We start from the raw sequence: 22,439 nt of genomic DNA, 5'->3' as shown, positions 1-22,439 counted from the left end.
ATAGCTAAATGCAATTGCATTTCCGTCAATTAACTAATGACAAGTTACGTAAAGCTGCCTTTCCTTGTCTCAGTTTGAGTCAGGTTCAGGTTTTCACCTGCCCTCACTGGAAGACAACAGAATAGGTTCTTTGTTCAAATGTTCAAAATGACCCATGTTTATGTTTCCTAACAAGTGACCTGTTATGGTAAATAGTGTCTGTCCTCTCTCACAGGCAAGAGAGGAAGGACAGTGACAAAATCTAAGGAAAGAGGTATTGGGCATACAAAGTGGCTGATTTATCAATGCAGAACACGGTTTAAATCTCGTCTTCTCCAAAGGAATAATTTACCTCCTGCAACTCTCCTACAGGAACTAAATTCAATCCTTGGCTCGTTTGGTCAAAATTCAGTTTAGGTTCCTCCAAGTTCAATGAGGAAAACAGTCATATGTGTTGCTTATTTGAGCATTTTGTTATTCCTGATTGCACTGGTTGCAACCAAGCCTACTTAGACCTAGAGAAGGAGATGGATGAGGTATGTAAAGAATTTAACAAACGTTTAAAGATGCAAAAGTTCCTCCCACTGTATGATTCCACACCTCACAATTTACTTCCATGGCCAATGGTTCCTATCAGTGCAGGAAGTCTTGATGCCCTCACCAACTGTTTTAGTCACAGCCACTGAGCTCTAGTTTGTGTGCTAAACCAACAGTTTTCCACTAACCTTAAATATTCTGTAGTTGGTATGTGTGCAGATATTGTAAAAAGCAAGGATTTTTTAAAACGTTGACACTGAATCTAATCTGTGGTTTAGCAGAAATTATACAATCTTGGAGTTCTTGTCTTACAACAAAGTTGGTTTGCATCTAAGTAGTGGTGTGAGAAACCATTTTGTGAATGTGGGCAGCTGTCATTAGAATGAAGGAACGACTAAGTCTGACCTCATCTAAGTTTAACGCTGATCTTTATCCATCTTCAGTACTGTGGGAAGTTGCTATTATCAGGTTACTAATTAGATGAAGACTGAAACCCCTTTGAGTCAAATTACTCTCACAATCCTAATAATGACATGAATACTGTATATCAGTAATGTTTTCATGTGTGACAAAATGCAGTCAGCTGCTGAGAAGATAACCAAACACGTGCACACCTCTGATACGTACAACAATAATACAGCAACAAGCTAGAGCAAATGTTTTGCCCTGAAGTGTCATACATTCTTATGACATGCTGCTTTTTGGAAGTGTTTATATAGACCTTAGTGGTCCCCTTATACTGTATCTTTAGTCTCCTTCCTGAAATTCAGCCTTTGTCCAGAATTACAGCCACTAGAGTCAGTCCCACAATGAGCTTCCCTTAGGAGGCGCCATTTCTGAATCTGTAGCTTTACATGCTGTTGAGGAGGAGAGACGCAGGGCAAGCTGGAGAGTGGGGTAGCGGCCTTGACCAGCTTGTCAAGGTCTAATCAGAGAAAGGTGAGGTAACCTTTCCCCTTATGATGACATATAGGGAAGATTCCAGATCGGCCCATCGGAGCTTTCATTTTCTCAAAGGCAGAGCAGGGCTCGGTTTACACCTATCACCTTTTCTAGCCACTGGGGGACCAAAGGCAGGCTGGTGGAACTCATCAATGTTAAAAAAAAAACTCATGAAATGAAATTTTCATGCCATGGCACCTTTAACAGGAATACAATGCACCAAGAGCAGCCTGCAGTACAGTGTATATTTTAAGAGTCTGGTGTCTTAAAGTGTAAATAGAGAAACCAAAACTGATAGAAACTAGGCTAAACAAAAATAAATAGCCTACACAAATAAGTAATTATAAAATGCATACATGTGATTTGTACACAAGACACACACAACGTTTGATGCACTCTAAATGTCACACACACTCATGCTTCATAAATATTGACCTGATGCAAGTTATTTAAAGTTGTTTTTTAGGGGGAAAACATTTTTTCCCCCTTTTTTTGTAGAGCTTAGGGAGAGGAAGTGAAGGTCTTTATTTGCAATGTAATTTATTACGTTATATGAAGATTGCGTGTTACATTTGGTGGGAGGCACAAAAAAGGACATTTTCTCAAGTACAGCTTATATTGCTATTTTCAAGTGCTTATCCTTTTTACTGCTTCTTTATTCTTCATTTGACTGTATTCTAGAGGGAAACACACTGTTTAACTCAATTACATTTATGTGATAGCTTTATTAGGTCCTACTTTACAATTTTTATGTTTTACATACACAATATGTGATAATCTTTTAACCATAAAATGCGTTTTTACAGATTGTTGTATTAAGCTCCTCCTTGACCAGCATTGACACTGAACGCTGCTAAATATCAGTAATAATTTGAAAATATTACTCTGAAAGGTGCCATTCTTCATTATGGCTACTTTTACTTTTGATCCTCCAAAAAGCTAATGTTTTGGTAATGAAACGTACTAAAGTGAATGAAATGTTATTTTACTTCATTGAAAATCGGTTAGCAGGACTTTGTTGTGGAGTACATTTACATGTTACTTTCACTTTAGGATCTGGATACTTCCTCCATCACTGGTTTTTGGTGTCTTATAAGTCTATGTTGGCTGAGTACTTGTGTGTTCATGACATGATAAACAACAACAACTACTTCTCTTATTATTACTATTATTACTACTACTACTACTACTACTACATTGGTGAAAAAGGTATTCAGATCTTGCAGTCACACCACAATGCAAAAATCGGTTACAACTAAAAGTCCTGAGCTGATTTTGACTTAATCCATAACAACAAATCATACTTTATTTGATCATAGTTTTTTTGTGGTAAATCTGAAACTAAAGTATAGTCACTGCAGATGTTCAACTGATGTAGTGGAGTAAAACTATTATTATATTTAGTAGAAGTGTAAAGTAACATTAGATGCAGTACCTAAAAATTATGTTACGTTACTCAAGTTAATGTTCTTGGTTACTACTAATACATAACAATACACAAACTGATCAGGTCTTAAAAGGTAATAAACACACCTAATGTTATATAAAATGTTGTTGATATTGTCATTCAGCACTCGTGATGATCATTTGAAGGTCATACAGTAGCAGAACAGTGTGGAGATGTAGTACTGAGTGAGTGAGTGAGTGAGTGAGTGAGTGAGTGAGTGAGTTTCCTCCCTCTTAGGGAGGTTTGGCACAGGATCGGTTCATATTCCTTCTGTCAGTCTGCCCTCGTTCTTTGTTTCTACTGCCTACTACGGGATATTCGTGATTGGTTCATCCCTTCCTCTCCTCCCTCCCTCCCGCGTGATTGTATGTAAATCCGGTGGGGACTGAGCCAGTAGGTGAGGTTGGGGCTGGTGGCTCCTGCCTCGGTGGCGCACACGAGACCCGAGAGCGGCCGAGGTGAGATCGCTGCGCCGTCGGAGCTGTCCACTGTGCCGTGGTGCTGAACTCCATATCCCTCTCTTCTTCTTCCTCTCCCTCTTTTATCGGCTCTACTCGACATTGATGGTTTTTTTGGAAAGGATTAACAACCTCCTCTTTGGCTGCTTATAGGTGCAAACTTCTCCCGAGGACCTTTCTCTCTCTACTCATCGGAAATTACACTATACACCAGCCGTGGATTTGGCCGGAGCTCGAAATTACCATTAATAATAGTTTGTTGAGAAGTGTTGCTTCCTTCCGTTCACCACTAATCTCGTTTGGATTATCCTCCTGGATGGTTTACCCTTGGACACACAGGTAATGAAGCTGTGTTTGTGTGTTTTGTTTGTGTTTTAAGTGTAAAAGCCTATCCGAGCACAGCTCCATCCAGGGGAAGTCCCTCTGTCTGTCTGACTCGCTATCAGACAGAAAGCTTAACCCTCATCATCGCTGAGGCGACACAACTCTTGTCTAATAATCCACCAGGTCACATTTGATTCAGAAAATATCTCCCAATCTGTCGCCTCAAGCTTTTGCCGTTTCAGTTTAGCCTACTTGACGCCAGATCCCGGAGGCTCAAATCAACTGATATCAGGGTATCTGAAGTTGAGATTACAGTCGCTGTTATTCTGCGAGGGGCGCTCACACTGAAGCACAAACACTTCCAATGTAACACAATCAATGTTTTTGAAACGATTGGAGACACGCCACGTTGCGCAGAGCTTTTAATTTATCCGCGCACTACTTAGTGTGTTATTTTTCTTCCCTTGGCACGCTAATCCTTGAGTGACACCGTTAGCAGCAGAGGGATTATACTTTTGTTTTTCATCCTCAGTTTTGCGCCTGGCTCATCTGGCAGTATATTACAGGCTTTTGCGCCGCGGATGGCCATTAGTTGTGTTGTTTCGTGGTTTGCGAAGGAAATTTGGGGTCTTTCCTTTTTTTGGTTTTATTTCCGCCATGGTGCAGCAGATGGAGTTAAGGCTAACCTAAAGACAGATTAAGTTCTGCAATCGATACAACTCAGATTTACAGCCTGAAATCCTTTGAGGGTTTGAGGTTTCTTTTGAAGGATATACAGTAGCCTCAACGTTAGTTCCTATACAGGACAATAAATACAACACAATTACTATATTAATATAAAAAACTGTAGCCTATGTAGTTTATAAAAAATAACTAAATACAAGAAACATCATGCTATCTGTAAGCAATGGATGAATGTAACTACATGTTTACTTAAGAACTGTACTATATCATTTATTCTATTTTTATAGCACATTTCACCAACAAGGTTATTCAAAGTGCTATACAAAAAACATTAAAGAGCAGTTAAAATAAGGCAGAAATGCACAAATACAAGTTTCAGAGGAAAATCTAACTTGACAGCTTTAGTTTCTTGTCACTTTACAAGACAAATACACTTTACTATGCACTGATTGGTTAATGAAAAACAATGTGTTGTAATAGATTAAACTTCCCCACAGTGTATCTAGGCCTATAGTTAGAATTTGCGTCACACTGAAAACACAATTCTAATTATACATTCATGATTGATATACATAATGTAACATTCATAGGGAGTCATTATTCTGCATTGTGTACTTTTACTTTTTACTTTAAGTACATTTTGTTAATACTACTTACGTACTTTTTAACTAAGTCACATTTTTAAAACGGGACTTGTAGTGTAACTTTTAGGTCTTAGCATTAATCAAAATGAGCATTTCTTTATTATTTGTGTGTCAATTGTTGTACACTCCTGATTAGTCTTGTGACAGCGGTATTCGCAGTATCAGGGGGACAGACGAACCTTGTGTTTGTTGAGATTTACAAATCCAGCAGTCTGTATATTGTATTTGATTACATCATTTTGACATTTTGTGTGATTCACAATGCACGCAGACACTAATGATCCCAGCACATTTTTCCAATAATTGCTGCGGTAATTGAAATTCTTGCAGAGGAAGTGTGAATGCTACAGAAACCATGCAGTTTGAGTGTTCAACCATCTGTCGGCCTTTACAATCCTACTTCAATCCCTTTATTCTCATGAATGCATTCACTTTATCTTTGAAAGCTCTTTGAAACCACAAGATAGAATCTATTTTCAGTGGCACATTGGATGGAATGAGTGGATCTGTTTTTCAAGGCTACACTCACTAATTGATTAACCACTTGAATACGAACCAGGGACCAAGTAATATATCCTTTATACATGCTATGTATTATAAATATATTGCAGAATATAGTGAGGGTACTTAATAAACATGCTAGTTTTAATAACTAACAGACTCTGTTGAAGAGGGATGTGAAAAGACAGATGTGGGCTTTCTGCATAGATAGGATACAGTCAGTTCACACTTATGTTCGGACCAATGAAGACACCAACAAAGCCAAACAACACAATATTTTCCCTAGGAAAATATATTACTTCACCCCGCTAAGACCAAAAAAATGCTTTCAAGCCCAGATCCAATTAAGCCATTTAACAACAGGTAGGAGATGGTGCCAGCTGAGCAGGTAGGGGTGTTAATGGAGCTGCTCTGCTATCCATTTCAATACAATGACTTTCTTAGAGCACAGCAGGAAGGGAAATGCTTTTGAGTCAATATGCCTTTCACCGGCAAGAAGGAAAATAATGCTAGGCCACTGATCAAAGCATATGTAAAAGGAATGTGTGTGAAAGTTTAGTAATGGCAGGTGGCAGTGAGGGGGAGGGGGTATATTTAGATGATATGACAATCAGGCTGTATGTTGGGGAGGACAATTGTCCTGCCACTGAAAATGGCACCGTTTTATGGTCTTCATGGTAACCTCAGGTGTCCTGGTGTCCCAGCAGGTTAAAAAAATCCTTACCCATTATCCTCTGAGATATTTTTTATGGAGTTGCTTGAGGGGGAAAACTGGTTTTAAGAAGCATATTTTCCCAAGGTTACTTTTATGCCTTTCTGTACAGATGTCAGGTGCATCTACAAATTCAGCCAGTCCACTTGTCAATTGCATGTCTGGTCCAAAAGGTTTTTCGGTTCCACACTACAAATATGTTGATCAAGCACAGGTCTTTTTAAGGATACTGCACTGTCCATGTTAAGGGGGTTTCTACTGGGGCACTGAACATATTTTCCTTTGGGCTCCTTAGGAATCTATGAAATCCATTACCTTCAGGAGGCTTTCCAACATGTAACATCAAACTGCTACGGAACTGAACTTATTTATTAATAAACATAAAGGAATAAGGTGCCATAGTTTATGCATATTTAATAAGAGGCAGTATGGTTGAATCTTTTTCAGTGAAAAGCACATCAGAGTTCTTGCAGATGGAGCGTTACACACTTTCACATCAGAAAAGCTCTCATTTCATCCTATCATTTTGTTGGACATATTTCCAAAGCAACTTTTAACTATTAAATTACTCACATTATGAGTCAAAATCCTTTCTCACTTGGTATCCTGGCATACACATTTTTGGGTTTTATTTTATATACAGTATGTCTCTAAAATGTCTGCATTCCCTCCAATACAATGGACATAGATACACAGTCAATATCTGTTCTTCTGTAATTTGGGTGAACCCAACCTGTAAAGTAATAGTTCAACCTTTTTGTTGGATGGAAATCAATACTCCTCATGTTTGTGCCAAGAGCAGCAAGATGATTAGCATAGCTCAACGCAGAGATTCTGGCTCTCTCCAAAGTTCAAAAATATGTCTCCCAGCACCTCTAAAGCTTACTAAATGTGTTGTATCTCATTTGTGTAATCCATACAAAAATGATGATTTGTGGTTTAGAGACAGCTATGTAATGTAAATAGCTTCATTTAGTCCATCCACACAACACTTCACATCTTCACTGTTCACCTGATAACATCAAGGTGATGACAAGACTCCCAGAAGTCCCTGCAGCCAGCTGTTAATTGGCAAGAAACTGTTACAGCACAAAGACAAAAAACAGAACAAGATTTTTGTATTTACATACAATTAAGGATGAAAACGACAAAAGGTACTGATCCTTTTATCTAACTCTCAGCAAAAGAGTAAACAAGTTTATTTACCAAAATATCAAATATCAATCCTTAGTTTGAATTCTGTCTTCATTGAAAGAATCCCCAAAACACATGTAATGTTTGTGAATGCAAAACAATTAAAGTAAATTATAATTTGAAATTCCGATTTCCTGTGAAATCTGAATTTCAAATTATATAAATGTGTCCAACATATGTTTTGGTACACCAATTGTAAAGGTTTCACATTTCCTTTCTCAATAGCTCGGCCCCAACCCACCTCAACAATAACACTTTGAACATTGCTTTCCCCTTTTCCACCTCCCCTCTTCCCACTCGGAGCAAAGCTGTAACCGCTGCCAACTCCCATCTGTGTCTCTGCGTCTGTCTTTGTTGTTCCCCTCTTCAATATGTGGAATCTTTATTGTGCAGTAGACCCACACATATTGAGACACGGTATTCTGCTGCCATGCTTAGCAGACACTACCTCCTGACATACTCATGTCTCCTGGCAAGCAGGGCGTTTGTTTGACGAAGTGAAAACCTGTTTTTACTCTATCATACACATTGCACTCTTTTATGTGCGAGTCCACCTTTTCTGAAAGCATGCAAACAAACAGAAAACCTCTTTAGATCACATGCAGTTACAGATGAGAACCTGTATAATGTTATTTAGAATATTAGCACGGGGTTAACTTGCGGTGATGATATATGAGATTGTCTATTCTGTGCAGTGAAGTCAAACATTTTCACTGGATCATATTTCGTTTTTCGTTTTGCTTCGAGAATCAATCTAAGGTAACAGTATGAGGCTCTGTCTCATGACTTTTCAAACAGCTCTAGCTTTGTGAAGCATGACCTCCTCCACTCCATGTCTTGATTGAACTCCAAGTGGATTGGTAAATTGCAATAGTCATAACCCATTTCATACAGCCCAGCAGAACAAAGCTTTTGTGGCTGCTTTAAAGCTGAGAATGGATGACAAGTTCAAACTGCTCTTTCTCTGTCTCATTGCTCTTTGGCAGATGGTCAGACCATAATAGAAGTTGAAGAAACCTTAAGGGTTAAGGTTAACAGACTCAAGGTTTCTACGCTAATCCTGTCAGTGTGCTGCAAGCGGACTGATGGCAAGCGTGGCCTGAGGCATTGTAAAATATGTCTCACTGGGTGGGGAAGTTGGTTGTGCAGGTCTACAAGATAATAATGCTATTTGTTGGAAGCGTTTGACACTTGGGGAGGAGGGTGTTGGGGTGGTCTGGACATGTGTTGCATTTTGATGGCATCACAGGTCGCAGTTCAGTGTTTACTGCCTCTGTGGCCAAGTGTGACAGCATTGTTCTGGACACAGTACACTAGATAGGATCAGTCTGATTATGTAATGATTGTTAACAATGGGGCCGGCTACCAGGCTTTTTCCTGCAAAGTTGTAGCAACAGCCTGTACCTCACAACATTTGAAATGGTCTATAAATTAAATGGCTATAAAAGAAGAGTCAAGGTCTTTCCTCCCACTGCCTTGTATGTCGAGCCTCCTGCGATCGTAAATGATTGTAATGTGGATCAAATAATGTCCAAGTCCCCGCTGTCAAACCTTTGTCATGCAGAACTTATTGGTGCACTCTGGAGACGCTGCACAAGGTCCTGGAATCTCTGATATGTTAAACGATGTGTTGTGGTTCTCACTCATCTTAATTGTTAATAATTGTGGCTTTTTGGATGAATCCCAGGGTATAATCAGAGCTGATTGTACAGAGTAGGCTGTTTCCAATTCTTAAGATGTTGAGCCAAGCTAAAAAGAAATCCTGTGCATGACAAAATATATATTAGAATCACTTAAATTTCTCACCGGGTGGCTATTTAGAGCTGTGATGAATAATGTCCACACTATCTGAGGATGAAGTTAAGATGTCCATACAGTATAAACTGGCTGCTGGGAATGGGTCACAATGTGCTATCTGGCATTTTCAGGACTGCCTGGGTGGATCAAAGACAAACTATATAGTCTGAGAAAACCTAGCGCTTCTTTACAAGTGCCAGTCTTTAGAAGCCAAAAAATACAGTCCAACAATTACCCTTCAAGTTTAAGTAGATTTGAGTGTTTGTAAAAGTTACTTTTATTCACTCAAATGAGTTTCAATTTAATTTCAAAACTGATTATTTTAACTCTTGAAAGACATTTTGATTAAAATTTGTAATAGCACCAAAACAAAGTCCATTTAGGAGCTTTTATTAGGCTTTCAAAGACGTGATCTTCCTCAGCAGATCCAGTTTGACAAGCTCTCGAGCACTTTAAAGGAACAGTTTGACATTTGGGAAAATATGTATATTTGCCTCCTTGCCTAAAGTAAGATGAGAAGATTGGGACCACTCTCATGACTCTACAGTAAATTAATAAAGCCACCACTAGCAGCCATAAAGCTTGGCTCAACACATGGAGCGGAAATGGGGGGAATCAGCTAGCTTGCTTTTGGTATATGGAATTCGTTACCTTAGTTGGGATAGAAGCATGGCGCAAACATGCTTATGGTTGAGATAGTTAATTCTTGACAATTATAAAAATTAATATTTTAATCAGTTCAGTAATATTCCTAAATTAAAGACCTATTCTTCTCATTTGCCATTTGGTTATCAAGCAAACAAAAGACACATTTTTTTCAACATTTGAATAACGTAGTGTACGTCCTAAAACAGACCAAAAGTTTGTGAAACTGAAAAAGGAAAATGTGATAAAGTGAAACTGACAATGGCACATCCTGTTTGTGAGTTCAGAAAATAATGTTTGAGTCCCTGCAGGATCCCCCAGCCATTGCTTACAGTCCGTAACACAACACATCTATAGTCCTGCTGAGAACAAAGCAAGCTGCTGAGTTAGAAACACATCAGAGGCTCATTAGCGTTCCAGTGATTGACCAGCTGAACTCCTGTTACCCTCATGACTTTCTTAATGTTTCCACTAATGTTAATCCCTTCGCCTTGTCTCATTGAATGTACCAGTCTCACACGGTTGACTTCACTCTGATTCCAGCAAAGGTCCTTTCATATCTCCAGTATAAGAGTCATGCCAACTCAGGAATGGAAACACTCGTCTTGTTTTTATCCTAAGACTGAATTCTTTGAATTGTGGTAAAGCATCTACTTTCTGAGCACGAGGATCATTGAAATTCCACATTTGATTTCAGAAGTTTCTCTGCCTAGATTTGGACTGCCTGCCAGGATTTATAACAGATTAACTTTGAAAGTGATTTAACTCTCGGCTTCTGCAGTTGCTACCGGAGCAGAAAAATAACTTTTTCTCATCCACTATTGCTATCCTTACTGGCTCACATATTTCCACATGAACTAAATATTCTAAACATGCAAAATATGATCTGTTTGTGTGACCCTAATAGTGTCAGCGGAGTATATCAAAAGTTAATTAGAGTTCTGGGTGTAAAAGCAGATGATTGACAGTCTGGTAGGCAGACAGCACTGTAAAGGCATTATCCACACAGACATGCGTGCGCGCATACACGCACACACACAGAATAAACACACTCCCATGACGCATTGGTGATTGACGTTCCTCCTTCATTGCTACAATGTAACTGTGGTGCACAAGGCATTCAGTGGGGACACACAACACGGCAGGATAAGTTCAAAGCTCAGTGTAATCACATTTTATGCCTTTAGATAGATATCTGAACGGATAATGGTCTCATAAAAAGGATGGTGGATAATGAATTATATCATCACAACATGCAGCCAACAATATTACACCAGGGCCTATCTCCATCTTTGTCTGCTATCTGGTTGCACTGGGATGCTCTGCTGTTATCCTCTTGGCTTTTGGAGCTGTGCATTCTGTCTACGGAGTCGAGAATATTGGAGTTGCGGTTTCCTAAAGGGTTCGGAAGCTGGGTTGTAGACGGAAAGTTGCTTCTTTGAAGTTCAGTGAAAGTGATGGCTCACAAAAAAGAAGTCAGATTAAATTATTTGTTGTGGCATTGAACTCAGGCTTGTAAATGTAACTGTACAGTAGGGACTGGGCTGTGATTGATGAGGTTATGAGGTTTTTAATGATGAGACAGTTTCAAATTCTTTTGTGCTATTATTCAATAAAGAACCTAGCTGGTGTTTTTACATGTTTTTTCCAATTAAGTCATGAATATCTAATAAAATAGTTATTTCGAGTAACAACATGCTTGAAAACCTTTTTTTTGCAACACTTTCTTTTTTAATAAAACAAAAGTGCAAAAAATTGGTCCAAATGACAATATAAAGAAAAGTACACTACACATTCCGAAGAAGGCACAGTGCACCTCCTCCACAATACCTCTCTGCTACCAAATGTTTCCACACCAAAACAAAGAAAGGAAATACAGGAAGAAGGGAGACACAACAAAAAACACAACAGCAAGGACGATGTCTGCAGCTAACAAACAAGACACACAGAAACAGACACAGACAAACACACAAACAAACAAGAGGCACGGACAGGGAGACCAACATGACAAAAGGGACCAAACACATTCACAGATAGAAGCAGGAAGGCTAAAGCACAAGTCTACAGCATGGATTTCAAAGATTCAGCAATGCTGAGCCAAGTGTCCCGAGTCTTTCCTGGTGCTCCATTTATACGAGCCGTGGAGTGCTCCATGTATGTGACATCCAAAAGGAAAAGGGTCCATGTACGAATAGACAAGTCATGAGATGGTTTCCAACGGGTTGAAATCATTCTCTTAGTCGGTGTAAGTGAAAGGGCTGTTAATTATTTTCATCTGGGGCATTTTCACAGGGCTGAGATATGTCCTATGAATGAAATTGTAGTGAATATGCTGATGTTCTGGATTGAGTGATACTTCTGCAATGCTAGACCATACATCATGCCAGTCAAGATTATTACTCAGGCCTTTGGCAATGGCGTACCCAGATCCTCTCAATAGGAATGCCAAAGCAGGCAGATATCACTAAGAACTGATACAGCCTTGATTCCACACCACAGGCTTTTGTCTGCATAGTAAATAACTTCCGGATAGGATGGATGGGCAAAGACCTCAGCCAGGTGACACCGCATGCCTTGAGTGCTGATCGATAATTGAAGGTAAAAGAGGAACATGATGTGCTTGAAAACCTTAATGTAAGCTGCTGATCAGCAGAGCAATCAGTTCTAGCTGTTAGTGTATCTTCAAGGGTGTGATCCCTTACTAGCAACTAGCAACTAGCAACAGTACACTCAAACCCAATTTGCCGGTTGTGATGAAATTGTAATGTTCATGTTGTTTCTTTCCCTGATTGCTTTCAGGATTTCTTGTTCATATTGGCTTTTAAAGTTTAAAGTTCATTCTTGACATTGAAAAAAGCAGAAAACAAGGTCACCTAAAGGTCTGTGTAGTTGCTGTTCTGGAGATTTCAGTCAATTCAAATTGCCAATTGTGTGTTTTATTGCCAATGTTGTGGGTAAGTGCTTTCCAACCCGTGGTACCCTGTTGTCCAATTAAGAAGTCATGGTGTCTGAAAATTAAAGCAGTGAGGCAAACAATGTGATAATTTCTCTATAAAATTTCTGTTGTCAGAGACTATACTATAGTTTTTTTTTTTTTTTTTTTACTTTTACTCATTCAGGCAAGGTTCACTGAGCAAGAAAGCAACACCATGCTTCATAAAACACAGGCACACTTGAGAGCTGCCCTGAATAACCATAGTTTTTATTTACTAGCCACTAAGCAGCCCCACTGGAGCAATTGGGGGTTAGGTGCACCTTAACAGCAGGTAATGTGGTAGTAACGAGTTTCTTAGCCAGTCACACTCAGACTCATCCTTTCTTATTTGAGTAGTTTCTTGAATCAAACTTCACTCTCTTGTGTAGCAGCTTCACGTATTCTAAGTCACTTATTCCTGTGACTTAGAAGAGTTGTCAAAAAATTCTTTGCTTTCAACTGTATCACCATGAAATGTTACTTTTACCCAAATGAAAAGATGAGCAAGTCCTTAGTGATGTTATATTTTGTATTACCACTTGGTAATAGTAGCAAAAAAGGAATCAGTTTAAATTATCATTGACTAAAGCAGACTACTACTCACTACTTCATCCTGCCTTTTTAGGACAGTTTTGCACGTTGTCATCATCTAGCTGTTCTTACCTCCTACCGGCATGTCACATGGTGCAAGAGCCCTCATAATCATACTGGTGACTTCCTGTTTATATTCATACTGCAGATCATTTAATGGTTTGTTTAGAAGTTAGTACCTTGATGCATTCATTTGCATATCAATGTAGAAAACCTCCAATTAGTTTAACTCCTTGCTGTTTCCCAACATCTCCCAGAGCTATTATTAAAACCTACATGTTATATGACAACAATTACATTGACATAAAATATGCACAAATTAATGCTAATGCATTAAGCTAACTCATTAATTAGGTTAATGAATTAGACCATTAGCCTAACTGGTGATATCATAGTGATTACGAAAGTACATTATGCAGCTCAAGTGCCTCTTATTTGGACGTGATCCAGAACATCTGAGGGATGATTAAGGCTTTGCCAGGCCTGTGCAGATGTGGCTCAACTATTTGGACTCAATTTAAGCTCCACAAAGAAATCCCCTTTTCTGAAAATTGCCCCTCAGATATAAAGAAAGACATTAAGCACAGCCTTACTTTTTAAAAAGCGGCCCTTTTTAACTCTTTTCTCACCAGTCAGCCACTATTGCTCATTATTTTTACTGTGAATAGCATGAACCAGGATACAGTTAATGCAGTCTTACACTTCTTTTGGCATTTTACATATTTGAACAGAAGGCTGCTGTTAAAAAGTGTCTTGAAGCTGAGACTGCATTAGTTAATCTGACAAAAAAAACCTCTTATTCCTTTCTTTCTGAAGTTAAAAGCAAATCAAATCAAAATGACATGATTATAACTTATCTCTAACCTCTCAGGTGTTATTGAGCCGTATTCAAGCAATTAAACAAATTTCCCCTATATATATCAGCACAGACTCACAATTAATTAAAACAGACTGAAACATGAGCTAAAGGTCACAAATGATACGGTCTGTGTAGAAACATGAGCTAAATATGTTAAACGGAAATGTGTCTTCCAAATATGGAGATCACAGAAAATTTTGAAGCTGCACACAAAGCAGAATCCATGCTAGCTGTCAGCAGATACAGCTGCCAGCACAGCTGGGCGTCTGCAGAGGAAGTGCTCTCATAGCAAAAAGATGTGGTACATCTTCTCACCAAAACATCTGCCACCATGTCATTTTAGATGAATGGCGGGTGATTACACAATGATGATTTTGCGAGAAGGTGGCTTTGAATCACCTAATTCTGGGTAGATTATAAGACTGTAAGACTGACATTTTGCCACATTCTTCTGAGAAAAAGACGTGCTGATGAGATGTGTCATGTAAGCATTTAAAATCTATACAAACTTCACATGTAAAGTTCTGGTTCCTGGTTCAGTTAACTTGAAGGCACAAAAATATCTTTACAGTAATTTGGTATTTTGACCAAATAGTCCTAGGAGCTAAAGAGGTCCTTAATTCAAGCACTAACTCAGGAACTAAAAGTTATTGTGACACAATGTTTGAGTTTCCTCAGCATCTCAAGAACGGTGGGGAGGAACATTAGCGCATAGGTAGAATTGGGAGTTTGAACTCACGAAAAAAGGAAAAGCCTGCATCTGCAGAGAAAAAAAGTAAAATTAAAATAAGTTTATAATTAAACTTTGGAAACTCAGCTAAGTAATTTTAATTTGCACATCAATAACAAAAGAAATTCCTTGTTGTTGCTTGCAATATAAATGAATGTGGTACACAAGTTGTAGCAGACTAGACTTATGTCAGTGATGGTCATTAATACAAACTCCATCGGTCAGGTCCTGAACCATCAGATAGTACCACCGTGGGAGCAGGAACATTTTCAGGGGGCAATAACTACAATCCAGCAACAAAAGGTTGCTGCAGTCCCAATACTTTTGAATAAAGTTCTTGGGTTCAGGGACATGTTTCTGCTGAAAATTGAAAAACATTGTACTCTGGATTGCCAATTGATGCCACAGAATGGTGATTCACAGAATATCCCATTCATGACAGCTTTCAGCTTTATTTGTGGCTCTAAGCACCTGGTTTATAGTAGAGTTTTTTTTCTTTCTTTCTAGGAAAAATCCTCTGGCACACAGGAATTAATGCATTTTATGTTTCCAGCTGCTGCGACAGCTTGGAACAAACAGAGGGATTGGGCAGTTAACATGTGCAGCGATAGGCTGAATCGAAAAAAAACGGAACCTAAAACTTAAATTAATAAAAGTTAAGATGTGACAGTATTGACCAGAAATTTGAACAATCAAGTTATCTATGGCAATTCAGCCAAAATCATACAACAATGATTACATAGTTTCAAGTTGTTGGGAAAAAACAAAGACATGTGCGTGTTGCATGAAAGGGCTACAACATACACTTTATTGTGCAACCCTGTGCTGTAAAAAGACAGATAAATGAGGTTATATCAGAATAGGTTTAAATGGTTTAATTTTCAGAAAATGCCATATTTTTGTTGTACTGCACATTGCTGCAGCTCTTCCTGTCAACCATGGTCACTTTTTTCAACATTATTATTGCTTTTCCCAACATTTTTGTCACTTTTTCAATGTTGTTGGCGCTTTTTTTGACATTTTTTGCGTTTTTTCCAAAGGTTTTTGATATTTTAATGTTGACAATTTCTTATTTCGACAGCTCAGAAAACTAAAAACGGGTCAATTTGACCCAAGGATAACATGAGGGTTAACCTGTGTGTTGATCAGTGAGGCATCTTTGTTGGGAGACAGGAGAACCTGGGTGAGGACTACTAGCCAGTCAGAAACAGAGTGTGAGGGCATGCCACGCTAGCAGCTAGGCAAGCATTATAAAGTGTGTTAAAAACAAAGTGACCAACATTTGTCACTGGAGTAGAGTCTGGACTACAGAAGAGGTGTTTGGAGCAGTTTGTGAACAGTGTTTTCTGTTGGAGATGGTAACTCCCCTTGGGCGGGGGGGGAGGGAACTTTGGGCTTTTTCACTTTGTAAAACAATTACATGCACAAAAAGATGTATAACAATAAAGGAAAGGGAAAAAGCCAAAAAGCCTAACATGAGCACTCTAACAAATAAGTGAGTGTTTTCTCCAAAAGAAATAAAAACGAAACATAAAAAAGACTAAATAAGAAGGAAAAGAGATTTTCTCTCTTATATTATGAATATATAGTAAACATTGACAACAAAAAATGGAAATGATAGTGTCCTCTTACTACATAAAGACAACAAAGACTGAATCATCTGCATGAAACGAAATGAAAAGGGTTTGGATGTGATTGTGAACAGATTTTTTAAGGTTTTGGAAATCTTTTTTTAGGGGAAGTGATAAATCAGTGAAGCACGCTGAACAAGTCGGCAGTTGCTCTGGAAATTAACTATCAACAATCACACACTTACTCTGCATATATTACCATTAATGAATTACCAGCACATGCTTGTGATCAGTGTTGTAATTAAGAATTAACAATTTGATTTGTGCGGTCTGCAAGGGAATTAAAGAGTTTTGGGATCAAGGTTTAAAGCTTTTGATAATGGCTACATTCTGAAAGAGTCAATAAAAAAAATCTCATCCTTTATGAAACTTTACAGTGAATAATTCAATTTCAGTTTGTGGTGTACAGCCAACGTACAGTACATGCACAGTTTATAGTGTAGAGTTACGAGGTCTGTGTTTGGAAATATGAGATTAATAAAAAATTTTATAGCAAGAATCTTTTCCTTCCTTTTGTTGGTCAAACATATACCAAATATAGTCTTTTCTGAAAAACAGAGGGAGCACTCCCTCTCTACCTTATATTGTTGGCTGGTGAGAGGCTTGTAGTTTCATTGCAGACACGTTTGAGTTGAATGCTTCAGCAGCATTTTCTGAAGGAATAGATTTTTACAACTATACTTCAACTACCAGTTTCTCTGAGCTTATATGCTTCCAACCCTACATTCACCAGCCTGTCTCTAACCTCTAGGCAAGTGCTGCCCCTTTTTATGAACCCACTTTGCCATTTATTAACTGACTCACTGACTGCAAGTCTTGCAAAAAGAAATGTAGTATGGTCTGTTTGAGTTGTTTGAGTTTATTTTTTACTTCTCCAGAACTACCAAGGAAAAGCTTTTTTGTTTTTGCCGCAACATTCTCCGCGTATCTTTAAACCTCGAATGTTTCATTGGCATGCACATCTTAAATGTCTCTGGACTACAGAGGCACAGATGTTTTCTTGATGCACCAAAATAATAGCAAAGCAGTATGCAGGATGTAAGAAATTCTTTAAAATGATTCCTACAGACACCATGCAGGGCCATTACATACTCATTTGGGCATGTATGGCATTCAAAGTCATCACTCTGTTCCTTTGTTGTAAGGAACTGCTCCTTCTGCGAGATTGGCCCAGCATTTTCTGCATTTGTAAGGGAAGAACAAGGACCAAACGGTGCCACTACCCTTGGGGGAAGTGTGTCGCCTTTGGTTTTGGACGTGCTTTGAACTTGAAGGAGTCCTTTATCAGTGTACAGCGCTGCTGGGGATGTATGAGTATAAGAAGTGCCACGATAACTCTGCCAAATAAGACATGCTGCAGCAGGGTGCTTGGGCTGCAAACACACAGCAGATGCTCCCGTGTTCTCCAGATATCTCAGAGACAAACTGTAGTACCCCAACCAAATTGATCTGTACATAGAAATACCGCTGAGCGTGCGTAAAGAGATCTGCCCACAGGAGGTCAGGGAATGTGTCAGCTGAAGCATACAGTGAAAGAGGGGGGAAGAGTTGAAAGTGGAGAAATTGATCTGCTGACTTCAAATTCCCCTCCAGTGACTTTGCTGAAAATTTGAATGATTTTAAACAAGCCTCTCTAGGAAATTATTGCTTCACAAAGCAAACTGGGAGCACCAGTGCATCCCTGCAAGTTGAAACAGGCCCATGTGCCACAACTGCAATGCAATTTCTCGGCTGTACGGGTGGTCTTTATTTTGACTGGAAATGGGTTTTTGGAAGACAGTAGGGACCAACCAGAGGAGCTTTGAAACATGAACAGGGTTCAGTTAGTCTACTCATCTAGTCAGAAGTTGACAAGCTGTCTGGCTAATTCCTTGTGTATGCAAAACATCTAGAAAGCTTGGATCTTCTTGTGGTTACATTTGTTGAGGTTTTCCTAAAGGAACCCTGCTGTTTATGTGTCACCAAACATTCACAGGGTGCAAAATACATGACTAGGCCTGACAGAAAAAGCACAAAAGACACAAAATAACAATCCAATTTGTTGAGTATGAATTTTCCCTTCTCTAAATTTCATCCACATTTCTCGAATGCTTAGAAGGTTGGCAAACAAATCTCCATGAATGTTTTTAGATAAAATCAGATAAATGTGGGAGATAAAAATAGTTATGAAGTTGGAAATATAATATTAATGATAAGATTCGTTTTCAGTCTGAACAGAATCCCCTTTAGAAGTCTGTTTTGTTTGGTATGTTACTTTGGCCTTAGTAGAAGAAGTATTTAGATATTTCTCTTAAGATAAAGTCATATTCCAGTAGTCATGTTTCTATCAACGTATTTTTATGCGCATTATGAAGCATCACATTAGAAAATGTTGATGGAAACGGCAAAATTCAAAAAAACTTTCTCAAATTTATCTTTGCTTGTGTTTTTTTTTGCCATTTAAAAAAAAGAATGAATGTCACAAAATGGGGGATGGAAACAACTTTGCTGAATAAACATGCAACTCACATGACTATCCATCGGATGGGGGAAGGATCGGGATATGGCTCCCATCCAGTGCACTTTAACCAGTGCCTCAGCCACTCTGGGTAAATTGACAAATTGTTTCAACAGCTTGAATTGCATGGCCTTGCACACCGCTGACACCAAATGTCTCTGCCACCTCCCTGTATGCTGCACAGGTGGCCAACTTGTACAACATTGCATCCTCTCTACATTTAGCCAAAGAACTTAGCTTCTAAACTTGATTTGGCGAGCCGGTTTGCATCTACAGCCATTCGTGACTTGTGACTTGTGACAAAACTATGCTTTGCGTCTTCTATTTTCTTCACTCTAAACCAGTTAATGGAAACTCTTCTCATTTCAATTTCTTTTTTGAGACATTTTAAAAGTTTGTTTAAAATTCGCTTGACAATTAGAAACATGACTACTGTAAAAACAAGTTTATTAAAGCAAAGGTGTTCATTAGTGTTGCTAAAAGTATTAAAAACACAAAATACTAGTAGCCTATCAAAAATAAGTACTCATTGGGCCCCACTAATTGTAATGGGCCCATACAATTTACTATTTTATCAGATAAGTAAAACTATACCATTAATGTATCTGGTACTACCATACTTAATATACATCAGTATTTGGTAGTTCAACCATTAATATATCACTTTAGAAAGTCATTATTATAGGTTTTCTCTGTAAAATGGGAATCAGATTTTTTTTTAAAGCTGTCAGATGTAGTGGAGTAACAGTTAATGTAAAAGTGTAATGTAGCTTGAAATGGAAATACTCAAGTAAAGTGCATTAGAATTGTACTAAAGCACATTACTTATGAGTAAAGGAATAAGATTGCTCCCACCAGATTTTTGATTGACACTCAGCATATGGTCGGCTAACAAACAGTAATATATGAAGTATAGTCAATTTATATGGTATGTTTTATACTGTAGATATACTAGCATCTGGCAGTGGCAGCACCCAGCACAATACTGCTGAGTGGTTGGAGTTGATTTGAGTGCATGGCTGTATGTACCCAGAGATGGTTTAGTATAGAGGATCTTTGATGTACCGTATGGGAATATGGGCATGTCCCGCCCTGCTCTGCCTCTGATTGGCTTACCCCGGTACGTTTACCCTAATCCCACCATTTCCAAAAGTGTCACCATTCATGTGTTAGCGTTATGTTAGGCTAATCTTACTTTTACGCACACTTTTATTTGGTAACGTTAAAGCTTTAGCTGGAATATAATCGCGATATGGTGTAGCTTAAAGTTATAAGCAATTAACTCAAGTAACGTTACTGTAGTGAAGTACAATTTTGAGGTATGCCTACATTACGCTGTTCCATTTTCTGCTACTTTATACCTATAACAAGCGGTGGCCGCTATGTGTTGAATGCAAACAAGAAGCTGCTTCTCTATCGTCATTGTGTTACACCCGCCAATAGAGCGCCAGTTAGATAAGCCAGTATGTGATTGGTTACTGCAAAATTGTGAAATGAAGCAGGAGAATTAAACGTGCAGGTTTCCTGACCCAAGCTGGAGGTTGAAATCAAATCGCCAGCAGAGTAGCCAGGGTTTACACCGTCTAATAAAAGACACTATTCAGAATAATATGGGTATAAAGAAAATGTGCAAGGGAAGCTCATAGCATTTTCTGCCACAGTATGTCTTTCTATTCCATCAGTCATCAGTTTGTTTAGTAGCAGTATAAGAATAGAAATATGATAAGCCAATTTGACAAGAGGGTGACCTTATGTATCTTATGAATAAAAAAGAAATTAAACTAACTTGTTTGTTTCAAAGAATATGCTGTGTTTAAAATGCAACATTTAAGTTACTGATTAGTCCCTGTAGTTTAACTGTCAGAATGATTAAGTGTGGCAAACTTGTTTTATTTTGTGTTGAAAAACGCTGTGGTTAACCGATCACGTAATGAAAAACATTTCAAACAACACAGTGACCTCGCAGAGGTCTCAACCTTCACATGGAGAGTGTTTTAGTGTAATGTTTGGCCATGGCTGGTTGACAACGCTTGTTTGCTTTTTTTTCCCCAGCACTGCCCTGTCCATACATGTTCACTGCACTCACGCCTAAAAGGTGAAGAACATGGCAGCATTGCATTGTCCAGCTGAAACAAAAAGACATGGAATATTTTAACTTAGACAGGTATAGATCATGTAATGTCTGTAACTGCACACAGCATGTTCATGTTACTAAACAGAGTGGAGAGCAAAAGCATCAGCTTTTTCTGAATAGTCCAGCCGCTGGGGCAGAACGGTGGCTCCCTATCTGGAGGTGAAAATCTGCAACTTAATATATATTTTTAGACATTCCTCTAATGTTTCTTGAAAAGTGGACTGGCTAGTTAGATTTCTTTAGCACATAATTTATATTAATTGTTCAAATAATATAAAGGGACTAGTTGTGACTTGTTAAAGTAACTTGGTCTTTGGTAAAACGATTTAAACCAGCAGAAATATGACAAGCAGACATTGCTTCTTTATAAGGGGGACTGGTTTAGTAGATAGCTTGAATAAAGCTCTTTATTATCACAACTTGTTATATATATATTTATTTATAAATATTCTTATGTGGGGAAAAAACAGTGAATTAATTAATCCTCGGTTGATGTAGATTAGACTTTTCACTGTTGCTGTGCTACAATGCAATTTAGTTGAACAGGTGTGCGTTACATAATAATGCCGAGGATAATAGCAATGTTTTTTATTCAAGTGCATTTAAACAGACATTGTCAATTGACGAGGACCTTTGTTCTTGCTAGTTTTGAGATTTGAACGTGTAACATTTCCTAACAGCTACAGTATTTCATGATGTTGGTTCTTAAGATTAAATAAATCAACACACATTCTGGTCCAGGCCTGCTTTTATCAAGAAATAGGCACAAATCTTCTGATGCAAGTGGTGGTTGTTGTTTCTGAAATACTCTACTACAGGGTTTGCAAAAGGTTGAAATATCTTAACTTAAAACATATGCTGTTCTGATTGTTGAAACTAAATGTTCTTCTTAGTTTTGTTTAGAAATCAGAATGCATCTCTACTTTAAAAATCGGTGTTCCTAGTGGACCATCAACCATGGTATGTGAGACAAGCTGACTGGAGTAAGAAAGCTTGAAATTGTAGAGTTAACAGCAGTAAATCAGAATTTGTCTAAGCTGACTAGTGGCATAAGAGTATCCCTCAACTTCAGGAAAACTTTTTTCCTAGACTTATGACTTGCCAAACATGCATGACAGCTGATAGTAAATTACAATGTGTGCATTTATTCACACCCAGC

The 22,439-nt window shown here is 38.4% G+C and overlaps 1 protein-coding gene across 2 annotated transcripts in view; it reads left to right on the top strand.

Annotated features, from left to right (window-relative positions):
* Positions 1-3,195: 3,195 nt before the first annotated feature.
* fstl5 (follistatin-like 5) overlaps positions 3,196-22,439 on the top strand; it is a 151,968-nt gene continuing 132,724 nt past the window's right edge. Inside the window, exon 1 of one of the 2 annotated variants that reach the window (XM_034883342.1) lies at positions 3,196-3,702. In XM_034883342.1, the coding sequence (XP_034739233.1) occupies positions 3,680-3,702 (23 nt within the window). In that variant the 5' untranslated portion in view covers positions 3,196-3,679. The remainder of the gene's footprint in view (positions 3,703-22,439) is intronic. The other variant, XM_034883343.1, reaches the window with a different exon arrangement.

Source organism: Etheostoma cragini, chromosome 10 (genome assembly GCF_013103735.1).
Source record: "Etheostoma cragini isolate CJK2018 chromosome 10, CSU_Ecrag_1.0, whole genome shotgun sequence".
NCBI classification, from domain to species: domain Eukaryota; kingdom Metazoa; phylum Chordata; class Actinopteri; order Perciformes; family Percidae; genus Etheostoma; species Etheostoma cragini.
The sequence above is the reverse complement of the archived record's forward strand: the minus strand, read 5'-3'. Positions and strand labels throughout refer to the sequence as shown.